The sequence below is a fragment of the Lacerta agilis genome, chromosome 3 (assembly GCF_009819535.1).
Source record: "Lacerta agilis isolate rLacAgi1 chromosome 3, rLacAgi1.pri, whole genome shotgun sequence".
Taxonomy (NCBI): Eukaryota; Metazoa; Chordata; class Lepidosauria; order Squamata; family Lacertidae; genus Lacerta; species Lacerta agilis.
Window position 1 is genome coordinate 5,491,124 of NC_046314.1, and position 14,871 is coordinate 5,505,994.

A 14,871-nucleotide genomic window follows, 5' to 3' on the forward strand; every position below is an offset into this window, starting at 1 on the left:
GCTCCTTCTTCTTCTTCTTCTTCTGCGAGGGAAGATGCCGGAGGAGGGCAAGGGACTTGTCGGCGGGTCGGTGGGCGGGTCTCCCGCGCTGCCCCCTGGGCGGAAGGTCCGTCCTCCCGACGGAGATTTGTCCTCCCCACGGAGGATCCGCACGGCGCGAAGGCGGCGCGCGATAGAAAGCGTCCCGGGACCCGTCGGTGGTGCCAAGTGCGCGCGCCCTCGCGCGGGGAGAACATAGTGCGTAAAGAAAGGAGGATGCCGGGCAGAGATTTAAAATCATCATCGCAGCAACAATCGTCTCTTTATTATGTACTCTGGGCAGCTCCCAGCACATATAAAAACATCACAAAACGTCAAAACATTAGAAACGCATGTCTTCCAGTTTTATCAGTGTTTTGTACACGTGTTGAACGATCAAAGCTGAGTTGAAATCTAAAGTTGTAATTTTTTTTATATATCTCATCCCATTTTTTGAGTTAGGAGGGTTCAAATATATATATTTGAAATTTCAAACCCTCCTAACTCAAAAAATTGGATATATATATTGGACAATTTTAGCCTACACAAAAACCTTAAAGGCTCAACCCGAAATTGAGATATTTCAAAACTCAAAATACCGATCTCTTCAGAACTTCATGGGCATTAATATGATATGTCACATGATTACTTTAAATTTTAAAGTTACAAAATTTATTTTTTTAAAAGTGATTAAAAATTAATATGATTTCAAAATTCCAAAAAAAGTATTGATTATTTAATTTTTCTAAGAGCTACCTGCAAAATGTCATATTGGGATCTCAATAGCATCACATTTTTTTTTTTTAAAAAAAAAGATTTTGTACATACATGCCAGCCTTTTGGGGTTCTGTTTAGGATAAATGAGTCTTCTTGGACTAAAATATAACAGAATAAACAAGATTTCAAACTTTCATCAGTTTGCTTCAGGCATTTCTTTAGAAACTTACTCAATTAAAAGGTATCTGAGAAGCTTGTCAGGGTCTTATTTTAAAAATGTTTTCCAAAGCAGAGTAATAGCTTGCTGTTGCAGAACAGAATTAACACTTTGAAAGAATTCTTGTTCTTCATTTCATGAAAATTACAACATAATACATGTCAAACAAATTTATGACACAACTTGAACTCTTTTAACTGGTGCCGACATAACATCCCTTCCATCTAGTTCTTATTTTCAACAAATGTGGAGTACAGAAAAGAAGGAATGTTCCTAAAATGAAACTTTGAAAGAGTGAAAGTGATCAAGGGAACACAAGAATTCTATTACTAAAACATCCAGTCCAACAGAAATTGTGACCAAGGTGTACTCCTTTAGCAATAACAAAATAAAAAAATAAAAAAAATTCCTTCCAGTAGCACCTTAGAGACCAACTAAGTTTGTTCTTGGTAGGAGCTTTCATGTGCATGCACACTTCTTCAGATACACTGAAACAGAAGTCGCCAGACCCTTAAATATAGTGAGGGAGTGGGGAGGGGTATTACTCAGAAGGGTGGTGGGAATGGGTGATAGGCTGATAGGTGTGGAAAACCTGTTGAGGACTGTTAACGACTGCAATTGGTCTTACAGGAAAAAGCAAGGGATGAGAAAGCATGTAACTATATATATAAAAATGTTCACATTGTGTGTGCGGCGGACACTGATGTTCTCCGTAACCGCTGCACCAAACAGCATCAAATTAGGACAAAGCGTAACTTGACCATCAAGGAAGGATCTGGCATAATAAAAATTAAAAAAAACCACACACCTGTCATACCTAAAATAATGGAAAAAGTGGGGAAAAAGTGGCGCGCCTATTATACCTCACCAGCAAAAGGAATGAAGACTCCAACAGCATCCAATAGAAAGGCGGATTGCCTGCTGATGTCATCAGACCTGGCCAGAGCAACAATGCCTGTGCCCTCACCTAAAATGGCCGCTGCAGCTTCGCATGCGCAGAGAGGAAGAAAAAAAACACAGAGCAGGAGGCATGCCTGAGAGGTCGCACTGAGTAAGACCAGCTCTGAGGGGATTGTGTCGCTGGGGTGCGTGATTTTGGGACTGGGTAATTTTGGGACTGGGGTGGGGGAGAATGTGCTTTAAGGTCCCAGTGCCCTCACCTAAAATGGCCGCCGCAGCTTCGCATGTAAAATGCATCTCTGGGTTATTTGTGGGGCATAGGAATTAGTTCATTCCCCCCCCCCCCCACAAAAACCAGTCCGGCCTACCACATGGTCTGAGGGAAAGTGGACCAGCCCACGGCTGAAAAAGGTTGCTGACCCCTGCTCTAAAGGGACAGGGAAGAATGAAAACAGGAGCTTCCAGAATACTCTTGGGGTCAGGAGAATTTTTAAAAGCACAAAAAAACCACAGCAACGCGTGGCCGGGCCAGCTAGTAATGAGATAAGAATCCAATGTCTTTGTTCAGACCAGGTCTCTCCATGGTTTTAAGTTTGGTAATGAGTTGCAATTCAGCCACTTCTCTTTCCAGTCTATTTCTGAAATTTCTTTGTATTAAGACAGCTACTTTGAGATCTTTTATAGAATGTCCTGGGAGATTGAAGAGTTCTCCTACTGGTTTCTCTGTCTTGTGATTCCTGATATCAGATTTATGTCCATTTATCCTTTGGCGTAGGGTTTGGCCTGTTTGTCCAATATAGAGAGCTGAAGGGCACTGTTGGCATTTGATTGCATACACAATGTTGGAAGATGAGCAATTAAATGGTATGTTTGATGTTGTTGGAGCCAGTAATGGTGTTGTCCGGGTGTATGTGGCAGCAAAGTTGGCATCTGGGTTTATTGTAGGCTCTGGTAACAGTGTCCATGTAAAGTCTTGTTGTATTATTGTGGGTGAGGAGTTGTTTAAAATTGGGTGGCTGTCTGTAGGCGATGAAAGGTCTTCCTCCCAGAGCTTGAGAAAGAGAACTGTCATTGTCTAGGAGAGGTTGTAGATCTCTGATGATGCGTTGTACTTTAGCAATGAGAGTGAGAAGTTCGACATTGAAGGAGGCACAAAATCTCTGTTCGTGTTCATGTCAAGCCTTGATGCCTGAAAGAGATGCATTTTATTTATGTATTTATTGCTGCTGTGGACAATTTAGTTCAAAGGTGATTAGAAGTAATTTGAGCTCATCTTGTCATTTAAACACGGACCGGAATGATACAGCTTTGCCATTGCTGTATTGAAACTGTTGTACCTTACTTCTTAAAAACAGATCATGCTCTTCGTTGCTCTCACTGTTTTGTTTCCCATAGATAATCCTCTCTGCAGTTAGCAAAACTATGATGAAGAAGATGACAACTCACACATATTTGCCATAACCATGTTAGATTTAAGAAGCCATATGCAGGAACTAAGCATTAGAGCTGCCTTTTCAAAGCAGGTAATCTTATATGCTATGAAATATTTAGCTAGTCCATTTGATCAGTTCCTCCCCGCATCTTTGGAAAGATTTTAGCTATGGTTTGATACCTCTATGCCCATCTTGTGCTTTTAAATTAGGGGCACTGTCTTACCTCTTGAAACTACTGTATATGCACTGCTGTGTACATTTACATGCAATTTGCAATAAAGTCACAGTTTTAAATCTTCAGTATTCCAGGCATATTCAGACCCTTTTGATCCAACTGAGAACATGATAGCTAGTTTTACTATGGTTTACCTCCATCAATGCATTTTCATATACTGCATGGTCACTGGTAAGGGATATGGGGAACTGTGGTCCTCCGGATTTTGCCTAACTACAAGTTAACCATCCCTGCCCTAGAGCAACTTGTGAATAGTGGTTATTCATTGACAGTCTCTAATCCCATCCCCGGTGCATTGTGAATTTCATTCTCACTTCCAGTTTTTCCCACTGCATACCTCATGCCAAAATGGACCAAACCAGTCAGGACTGGAACGGGATGCGGGTGGCGCTGTGGGTTAAACCACAGAGCCTAGGGCTTTCTGATCGGAAGGTCGGCAGTTCGAATCCCCGCAACGGGGTGAGCTCCCGTTGCTCGGTCCCTGCTCCTGCCCACCCAGCAGTTCGAAAGCATGTCAAAGTGCAAGTAGATAAATAGGTACCGCCCCAGCGGGAAGGTAAACGGCGTTTCCGTGCGCTGCTCTGGTTCACCAGAAGCGGCTTAGTCATGCTGGCCACATGACCCGGAAGCTGTACACCGGCTCCCTTGGCCAGTAATGCGAGATGAGCGCCGCTCATCCAGAGTCGGACACGACTGGACCTAATGGTCAGGGGTCCCCTTACCTTTACCTATCCTCCACCGAAAGTAAAAATGCAACACTGCTTGAAATAAGAGTCCAGTGTGGTTTCTTCACATGGAGGATTAATAATGGTTTTGTTTCCTTGACCCGGTGGTTTGGGACTAAAGTACTTTACATTCTGGCACATGAGGTTTTGATAGATGTTGCAGTGACATCTGGGTGGCATCAAAATAAAAATGTCTATGATTCCAGAAGAGGAAATCCCAGAAGGCTTGTGCTTTCCAAGAACTGTTCGTTGCTTTGTAGCTATATCATAGCATCGTCAATCGGTATGAATTGTTCTTTGTATACTTGCTTTCTCAGATGAGAGAGAGAAAGTTTGGGGATCATGTTTCTTTAACCAAGTGGAAAAAATATAGTATCTGGCAAGCTCAGTGTGTGTGTGTGTGTGTGTGTGTGTGAGAGAGAAAGAGAGAGAGAGAGAGAGAGAGAATATAATGGAATAAGATAAGAGGGAAGAAATCTTTGGAAGAAATTTAAAGTGTAAACAGTCATTCACTTTGGGTTGGTTGCTTTTCTTTTGATCCTTATTACACATTTGGTCTTTACCAACCACATTTAGACAACATTTTAAATCGTTCAAACCATGAAATGCAGGTTCCTCAGTAGCATCCTATGTCCACGTGGCCTTGTTCCACATTTGGGTAGGGTCTCGGGCCATTAAAAACCTGCCCACTGCATGCTCCTCACCAGCATCCTAAATCCATGTGCAGCCAACTCTCTCTTTGTCCGGGGCCTGGACTGCAGCAGGTAAAGGGACCCCTGACAGTGAAGTCCAGTCACAAATGACTCTATGGTTGCGGCGCTCATCTCGCTTTACTGGCCGAGGGAGCCGGCGTTTGTCCGCAGACAGCTTCCGGGTCATGTGGCTAGCAGAGCAGCGCACAGAAACTCTGTTTACCTCCCCTCCGGAGCGGTCCCTATTTATCTACTTGCACTTTGACGTGCTTTCAAACTGCTAGGTTGGCAGGAGCAGGGACCGAGCAACGGGAGCTCCCCCCGTCGCGGGGATTCGAACCGCCAACCTTCTTATCGGCAAGCCCTAGGCTCTGTGGTTTAGTCCGCAAATGCAACAGGAGTGAGTGCAAAATGACAAGTGGGGGGGGGGAGTTTCCTTTCACAAGATGAGAGCAAAATGTGCACCGAGGTTTTCTGTAGTATACAAAACACTGAGCCCAACTAACAGAGACTGTGTTAGTATTGAACAATCTGTTAAACTGGCTTTGCTAATAAGTAAACATCTTCAGCCAGCTTTGTTTATTAGGCACGTGTGTTTTGGAACACAGTTTTATTTCATGGCCAGCCTTCCATGCTCAGGCTGCTGTAGGGGGTGTAATGGATCTGGATATCCTAGTCCACTTTATTCTCAACAATAGTGTTATCAGATAGCTGCAACCATCTCTCTGTTGCCATAGCACAGAAAACAAAACCCCTTCAGAGAGCAGTTGAACTGCTGCCTGGTTTTGCAATGTGCTTATCCAGTATAGAGCTCAGTGGTGGAAATGCAGGGGGACCCTGGTTTGCTGGCATCTTTTAGTTTAGCCTTATGAAATCCTCATCTGCCTCTCATTACCTCTTAACAAAACGTGTTTTACTTTATTCTTCATTTATAAGGGTAGTTCAGTACCATGGTCAGCACAACGAAGGCAGTAAGCTGTGCGGCCCTTAAGGAGAACTAAAAGGCCGGCATGTTAAGGAAAGATGGGACTGAAGAAATTGGAGTGATTTCATCATCTGCAATTGCCTGGAATGAACAGATAGATGTAAGTAGGCAGCTGAATCTACAAGAAACTGGATTCTAACCACAAAAGGGCACATGGCAAAGTGTTAGCTTCTACTATAGGCAAGAACCATGTGTTGAATCAAGCCTCTATATGATAGATGGATGAGGTGAAGAAGGAGCTGCACGATGCTCAGGAAGATCCACTCAATATTTCACCCCAACTCCCGCAGGAGAAGCCTGTCGGATGGGATCCCTACTTGTGATGGCTCTGCAGTCCGGTTGATCCGCAGCACCTCTATGTATGTGCTTGGAGATGAGGATAATAAGTTCAGTGAGCCTTTGAAAAAAAGCAAAAGTGCGACCAGCCTGGATTCAGTTGCCTGCCTCCATCTGAAGGAAGAAGAACGGGCATGGATGTACTCAAAGACTCAAGACTGTTTGCAGTACTTGCAAGATTTGCTAGCTTTGAGGAAAAAATACATTGAGAGCATCAAAGATCTGAAGTCCAGTGACAGGGCATCTGATATTTCCTCAGTGTCTACAAAATCTTCCAAGACGAGACAAAAGTCACCAGCCACACCTCCACCTATACAGTCTTCCAAGGTAGGAGCTATTGCATCACATGGTTAAGAAAACATTGATTATAAAAGATTAATAATAATGTGCACAAGCAAAGCGAGACCCACAAATGTGATGTGTTTCTCTCTGTAATACCTTCATTGGGTCCATTCCCTGTTCAGCTTTTCACACACATCCATTACACAGAAGTATCAGATACAACTTACGCTTCATTCACCTATTGCTCTCACATACAAACACTGTTCACCTAAACACTGGCTATTGCTATGGCAGTATTGACTCTCCAAACCCTAACCCTTTCCATCGATCTAGAGAGATGGCGGCTGCTTGGTTTAAAAACAAAAAAACAAAAGCAAAATTCTGAGCAGCTGAAATGTGAAACTTGCTCAGCAGGTGAGGCCATGACTGCAAGGGAGTCTAATTTCAAGAAAGTGAAGCCATGCTTTTCTACAGCCAGTAGCTAAGGAGGCATCAACAACTGTAAATTGTGTTTAATAATGGCCTCTCTTTTGGACAAGTTTCTCTCTTGCTGTTCTTCTTTGGGGGGGGGGGTGGACCGTTAGTTTTATGCAAATCAATGTGTTCCGTGTTTTAGTTTCTTTATTAGCATGGCAGCTGCTCTCAGATTGTTTTAAAGAAGGCTTTCATTTCACAAGCACTATATTTAAGCTCACTATATTGAAGGGTCTGGTGACTTCCGTTTCAGTGTATCTGAAGAAGTGTGCATGCACATGAAAGCTCATACCAAGAACAAACTTAGTTGGTCTCTAAGGTGCTACTGGAAGGAATTTTTTTATTTGATTTTGATTTCACAAGCAGGTATGCTATTAGGTGTGGTATTGAGTAGCTTACTCCTTTGCAGCAGTGCCAATAGTGATTTATAGTGCTATAGGATGCGGGTGGCACTTAGGGATGCAGGTGGTGCTGTGGGTTAAATCACAGAGCCTAGGGCTTGCCGATCAGAAGGTCAGTGGTTCGAATCCCTGCGATGGGGTGAGCTCCCATTGCCTCATGCCAAAATGGACCAAACCAGTCAGGACTGGAATGGGATGCGGGTGGTGCTGTGGGTTAAACCACAGAGCCTAGGGCTTGCCAATCAGAAGGTCAGAGGTTCGAATCCCCGCAACGGGGTGAGATCCCATTGCTCGGTCCCAGCTCCTGCCAACCTATCAGTTCGAAAGCATGTCAAAGTGCAAGTAGATAAATAGGTACCACTCCAGCAGGAAGGTAAACGGCGTTTCCGTGCACTGCTCTGGTTTGTGGCTTTGTCATGCTGGTCACATGACCCGGAAGCTGTACGCCGGCTCCCTCGTCCAGTAAAACGAGATGAGCACTGCAACCCCAGAGTCGTCTGCGACTGGACCTCATGGTCAGGGGTCCCTTTACCTTTAGGCATACTAAACAGCATCCTTTAAAAAAAAAAAATATTTATAAAAAAATTCCAATCACACCAAATTATGTATTCCAAATTATACAAATTATCCAATAATCAAACAAATTCCAATGTTATGCCTAATTATAAATTATTATTATTTTTAGCTGACTTCCCATGCTTTGAGATCGGAGGGAATCCTAATCATCTCACAGTTCTACTGCATTTCAAAATATTACAATAATTCCCTTATTACATTCTGATGTTAATCCTACTAAACAGCAGCCTAACAGGGTGATTACTATACTGGTTTACTCAGAAGTAAGTCCCACTATGGCCAATGGAACTCACTGATAAGTGTTTATAGGGTTGCTGCCTACATGTGGAAAAACATGATGTAACCACTGAAACCCTTAAAATGTGCTCTTTCACTATTTAGAAAGGGCAATAAAAAGTAAAGGTAAAGGGACCCCTGACCATTAGGTCCAGTCGCAGACAACTCTGGGGTTGCGGCACTCATCTCGCTTTACTGGCGGAGGGAGCCAGCGTTTGTCCGCAGTTTTTCCGGGTCATGTGGCCAGCATGACTAAGCCGCTTCTGGCAAAACCAGAGCAGCACACGGAAACGCTGTTTACCTTCCCGTCCTATTTATCTACTTGTACTTTGACGTGCTTTTGAACTGCTAGGTTGGCAGGAGCAGGGACCGAGCAACGGGAGCTCACCCCGTCGCGGGGATTTGAACCGCCGACCTTCTGATCGGCAAGCCTAGGATTTGAACCGCCAACCTTCTGATCAGCAAGCCCTAGGCTCTGTGGTTTAGACCACAGCGTCACCCGTGTCCCCAAAAAAGGGCAATACAGAACCATTATTTCTGGGTGCAGCGAACATAGGGGGGGTGGGCTATCTGCTTGAACATATGTTCTCCAGACTAGCCCACTTCCCAATCATGCTGGATAACCCTGAAGTTACCCAGAACCCCAGCTGGGGGGCTGGGAAGAATAAATGCCCAATGCCTGAGCCAAGGTCTTCCTACATCTGAAATATTAATAAAGTTGTGGCCAATTTAATCCCATACAACGTTGTCATGAGTCTTTATTTCCCTCAGGGGCTGCCCCGGGGTTCGGGGGGACAATGCTTTGCGTGTCACAGCCTGATAGGAAAAGGGAAAGGGAAATGCAGCCAGAGAGATGGCTGTTCAGTATGAATGCTGCGGCCTGGAGCCAGCTGGAAAGGGAAAATTGCGCTTTCCCAGAAATACTGGGACCCTGCTGGCAATGGCGCATAGATGTGGCTACAAGTAATTTACTCTATGCTCCCAGTGGATAGCATGCATAAATCTGGTAAACTTTAGCAGTAATATTTAGCAAACGTTGTGTGTGTGTCAAATCTGCATTCGCAGCTGTAATCTAATCCAAACATATGTGGGAGTAAGACCCATAGAACTGAATGGGTCTAAACTTTGACAAAACAGGTATAGGATTGCATTGTAAACTGTGCACGATTAGTTATCCTTGAAACAGCCTATTAGGTAATTATTATTATTGTTCACTGTTTGCAGAAAACAAAGTGAGGTTGGGGGGCAGCGGCTTCATTTTGGTCCCACACTGAGTTCGTGGCGAGGCTGGGATAATGTTCCTGTCCTCACAAGAATAATTATTTTCACTTCACAGAGAACCTAAGTGATTCTCCAAGCTCACATAGGTATGTACAGAAGGAATGAGAGTAGGCTCCAGGATTCCTGCTTTAAGTAATTATTTCTGCAGATGTGCTCCTATATTCATTTCTTCATCTAATCCCCCTTCAAGTTGATCTGAACAATCAAGCAGAGAACCACACTAGAGGGTCATTCAATATCAAGTGATCCAACTTTCTTACTTCATGTCATCCAATTTTCTTAATATTTTGTATATTTGTTGAATGATCAAAACTAAGTTTAAATCTAAAATTTTAGCTTTTTATCTCATCCCGTTTTTGAATTATGGGGGTTAGAAATATTATTTAAAAATGACAATTTTGGCATTGTCAGACTACACAAAAAAGTTAAAAGCTCAGCCCAGCATTGAGACACGTTAGAACTAAAAACACCAATCTCTTCAGAACTTCATGGGCTTTAATACGGTATGTCACAATAAGGACTTAATTTAAATTTTAAAGTTAAGTTACAAAATGCAGAGCTGGGCTTTTAAGGCCAAAATTGTTGACTTTTTGAAAAGGTTTAACTAAAAGCTGTTGGTTGTGATTCAGCAGGAAATGCTCTTCCCAGAACGGAAAAGTGGCGATGGGAAACCATTTTTCCTGCAGTAATGCAGTTGTCAAGAGTGCAGGAACTTTGGCAGGAAAATATGTGGCAACTGTAGATATGAAGTTGCATTGGTGCCTTGAGAAATGGTTCGTTAAAACAACCCACATTGAGAATATAAGAGAACCCTGAACTCACAATTTCCATCACATTGGCGTTCTGAGCCAGAGCACAACATTATTTTGATTGAATCCAACTCCCCGAATTAAGCATAAAAAACAACTTTAAAATGCAGACCAAAGATAAATAAGTAGCAATGGGTTCAAAGAACGATTTAGCAGCCAGTGATCAGAGATTGTTTTGTTGAACAACGTTTGCAAATCCGCTTCCACCATTTTGGTCCCACGTTTTGTATCCTTGGATACTGGGTTGTTCTTTGCAACAGCAAAGTCATATTTGTTCAAACTGAACTCCTGTCATATTATTCTGCTCAACAGATCTCAGCAGAGAGAAAAGCCTCACAGCTCAATTCAGACGTAACCGAGGCAATAGCTTATTTTGACTCAATTATTGCCGAGCTAGACGCAGAAAGGCATCGAAAAATTGTTGTGAGGGATCATCCGCCACACGCAGATGTTGATTTTGACGGTAAGTAGGCATACAATGCAGGGAGCTGCTGAGTGACCATAGACAAATGACATATGGAAATGAAATAAAATCTATCATAATAAAGCCATGCTGTTCATGAACAAATTTAGTTAAACCCTGTAATGTAAAAGCTTTAAAAGCTGCTGGACTGGCAGAAATGTAACTGGTGTCCTGTTTTATAAGCAACTACCCACTGGGGAGGCATGTGGGTGGTGCTGCGAGTTAAACCACTGAGCCTAGGGCTTGCTGATCAGAAGGTTGGCGGTTCGAATCCCTGCGACGGGGTGAGCTCCCGTTGCTCGGTCACAGCTCCTGCCCACCTAGCAGTTTGAAAGCACGTCAAAGTGCAAGTAGTTAAATAGGTACCGCTCCGGCGGGAAGGTCAACGGCATTTCCGTGCGCTGCTCTGGTTCGCCAGAAGCGGCTTAGTCATGCTGGCCACAGGACCCGGAAGCTGTATGCCGGCTCCCTTGGCCAGTAACGCGAGATGAGCGCCACAACCCCAGAGTCGGACACGACTGGACCCAATAGTCAGGGGTCCCTTTACCTTTACCTTTACCCACTGGGGAAAGTCCAGGTGTTACCTTTCCTTCTGACATTTCTTGCCCTGTGGCCTTTGGGGAATGATTTGGTAAATCTTCCCCTATGATGCATACCAACAAGCAGGAAGTATTTTAGGTGAATTTCCCTCAGAGCCACTGAGGGGTGTTCAAATGTCCAGAGGATCATTGTACCTTCGGCTCTGCATATTCATCGTTTCAGTCAGCAAATAACTTCAAATAAAATCCAAAGGGGATGCAGGCAGGAGTCCTGCAGAGAGAGAGGGGGGAAACTACATAATTCCACTGGGGTGAAGAACTGAGTGCCTCCATGCTGGAGGAAAGGGAAGAAAGTTTGTTTGGCTCATCAGAGTATGCCAGGAGCGGCTGAAAAATTATGCAGCTGGCCATTAGGTAAGCAATTTGGCAAAGCAGTGAGACCATATTATTACAAAAGTAACAGGTTGGTGCTGCCAAAAGCATGCCGAAGAAAACAAGGTGCTTGTTTCTTTGGTCAGCAAGACTTCCAGGGTTGCTCAACATACTACAGTGGTACCTCGGGTTATGAACGCTTTGGGTTCCGTGTTTTCAGGTTGCGGACCGCAGGAAACCCAGAGGTACTGGAAAGGGTTACTTCCGGGTTTCGTCGCTCAAGCATGCGCAGAAGCGCTAAATCATGCTCTGTGCATGTGCAGAAGCGCCAAATCACATCACGCACGTGCGCAGACGCGGTGCTGCAGGTTACGAATGCTGCGGGTTGCGGTCATGCTTCCGTCACGGATTACGTCCGCAACCCAAGGTTCCACCGTATTGTTAAAAGAAATCTTGGCTTAATGTTTCAGGTGAACATGGCCAATGTTATTGGGTGATGTGAACACCCTTCCAATATGCTTTCAGAAAGATCTTTCTTTGTTAGAACTTTATGCTGCTGTGAAGGTGTATTCATTCCAACTTTGGTTCCCTCTTTCAGTCATTGCTAGCTCACGGGAGCACAGCTTGCATTCCAACTGGATTCTACGTGCCCCTCGGAGATGTTCCCAAGATGCTGTCCAAGGAGGAAAGACGACAAGCCAATCGGAGAGAAACAGCCATGGAAGAACAATTTGCTCCAGAAAGAAACTAGAAAGATATCCAATATATCTACCTAAGGCTGTGGAGGGAGCATTCAATACTTTGAAGTTTAAACCCAAAGTGTGCCCGAAAGTACTGCTCTGATCTGGAAGTAAAATGAAATGCCCAACATGGAGTTCCTTACATATGAGGGCAGACTAAACAATCAAGGGCCTTTATGCATAATTGGTTTTTTTTTTGCATGAAACACTTGACGTAGTAGCTATCTATTTGATGCATATGGTTCACGAAGATTGCACTTCAACAGAAGGGGCACTGAACTTCCTAAATACAGTATTTTATAGGATGGAAACTGTGACATTCCCTGCCCCCACCCCGCAAATCACACATCTGTTTCTAACTGTTCTTACCATGTAGAATTTAATAGTACAGGTGTCACGATGACCTATTGGACCTTTCCGGTTATGTTGTGAGATATGGGCAAGACAACACCTCCTTCCTCGTGGTCATATCATTTTGTCAACTTTGTTTATATTGTGGTGTGTGTGTGTGTTGTTGTTTTTTAAAGTATTTGATGGCCAATCATGCAATACCCAGCTAAACAACCCTAAAACTGGAATACCCCATCTAGGATTTGTTTTTTAAGTGGCAAAGAGCAGCCGGACTACCTGTATTCTTACAATGTTGTGAACCTCTTAAATAAATATTTTTTTATGTTAACGTTTATAACCTGCTTTTCCTGATGACAGTTGGCCTTTTTGGTTGTATGCTCTCCCTTCTTCTGCTAGAGCACAAATGAAGCTATTCATGAAGCAAATGCATGTCGATACATATCCATCCAATAGGTGTGGACAGGAGCCCGGATCCAACTAGGAACCATTAAATTTGTCCCAAGAACCCAAAAGGGCTTTAGGACAGTCCTACATTCATTCATTCATTCATTCATTCATTCATTTTTTACGACATATTTTTTATTTGATTTTACAAGTGTAGAATTGTAACAGTACAAAATACATATCAATATTAAGAGATTTCTCCGAATCTCTAGATTTCCCACCTGGAATATAAAATATCCCAAGAGGTATTGTTCTGCCATCAAGATGCTTCTGTGACTCCCCCCCCCCCCACGTATTGGGGTTAAAAAAAAAAGTAAAATAAGGTTTTTCAAACTTGCAAAAAACCAGTCAAGAGAAACAGACTTAAGCACTCTTCTTCTATCATCACACACACAGATTTGTTTCAGGATATTTTACTACCGTGAAATATATTGGAATTTAACATGGATTGGTCAACCATCCCAAAAATCAATTTTCCACATTCGTCTTATTATACAGGCGTTTTGTTTCTCATAATTTCCTAATCCCCTTGTTAACCATATGCACATTTAAAAGAAAAGTTGAAAACAATCTCCAAAAGTCAGAACAATCAACGCTATTCAAAATGGGTCAAATCCTTTGGATTTTCACAATGCTTTGCCCATCTGGCTGTCTGACTTAACCAAATTTCCAACTCGCATCCTTCAACTTGGAATCACTAAATGGGTTTATAAAGATTTCAGAAGTGGAAAATCAGTAGAGAAGCAAATTCCACCAACAGCAGTGGCATCTAGCATATGGTGCAGAGAATCAACGTCCCCAGCTGTGGTAGCTTTTGCAGTTTTCATCGAATGGCAAATAAAAGCAGCCTTATTCTATTGCTTCCAGTTGTTATGGTACTGCCTTGCAATTTAGGAGAGGAAAGAACAAACTAAATCCTATTAATAGATTTAAAGGTCCTTTGAGGGGAACAGCCATCAAAGCCACTGCTCTGTTTCTTTAATTTTCTAAAATTAAACAGTGTAAGCAATTCCCTTCTTCACTCCTTTTCTTTGAAACAATCGATTTACCAGAGTATGCTTATCTCAGTCAATTTCAAGGAGAGACCCTGCTGATTAGTCAGTTGAAAGGCCAGACTTCAGAACACTGGTTACGACTGTGATGAGGAGTCAATATTTATTAGTGGGAAAAATATTTATTAATGAAGGCAAATTTTATTCCCCTTTAAAGGATATTAAAGAATCAAACGGTCACAAATCCTCTGGGGGCCACAAGGCAAAAGTCCAAAGCAAAAAATCCTTATTCTTTATTTTGTAGGCATCTATGCATGTACAGTGGAACCTAGATTGTTGAATGTAATCCGTTCCGTAAGACTGTTTGACTTCCGAAATGTTTGACAACTGAGGCGCAATGGGCACTTGGCAATTTCAATGGAGAAAATTAAGAAATGCACCTCAGAAGCTGTTCGATTTCAGGGGCGTGTTCGAAATGAAAGCAATTACCTCCAGGTTTTCAGCGTTCGAAAACCAAAATGTTCGGATTTCGAGATGCTTGAAAACAGACGTACCACTGTACACTTCTGCTTCTGCCCTGGCCATGCTTCCCTGGAAGGGGTGGGGATAGAGC

General features: G+C 43.1%; 1 protein-coding gene across 1 annotated transcript; it reads left to right on the top strand.

Annotated features, from left to right (window-relative positions):
* Positions 1–6,145: 6,145 nt before the first annotated feature.
* On the top strand, positions 6,146–12,616 carry C3H13orf42 (chromosome 3 C13orf42 homolog). Its single transcript, XM_033145399.1, has 3 exons — positions 6,146–6,585; positions 10,670–10,820; positions 12,330–12,616. The coding sequence occupies exons 1-3, from the start codon at positions 6,169–6,171 to the stop codon at positions 12,572–12,574; spliced, it is 813 nt and encodes a 270-aa protein (XP_033001290.1). The 5' UTR covers positions 6,146–6,168; the 3' UTR covers positions 12,575–12,616.
* Positions 12,617–14,871: the final 2,255 nt, after the last annotated feature.

Bases quoted from the DNA above. Each gene is read 5' to 3' on its own strand.
- C3H13orf42 (XM_033145399.1), top strand. From the start codon at position 6,169: ATGCTCAGGAAGATCCACTCAATATTTCACCCCAACTCCCGCAGGAGA. The intron at 6,586-10,669 runs GTAGGAGCTATT...TCTGCTCAACAG, and splicing joins CACCTATACAGTCTTCCAAG to ATCTCAGCAGAGAGAAAAGC. The intron at 10,821-12,329 runs GTAAGTAGGCAT...TCCCTCTTTCAG, and splicing joins CGCAGATGTTGATTTTGACG to TCATTGCTAGCTCACGGGAG.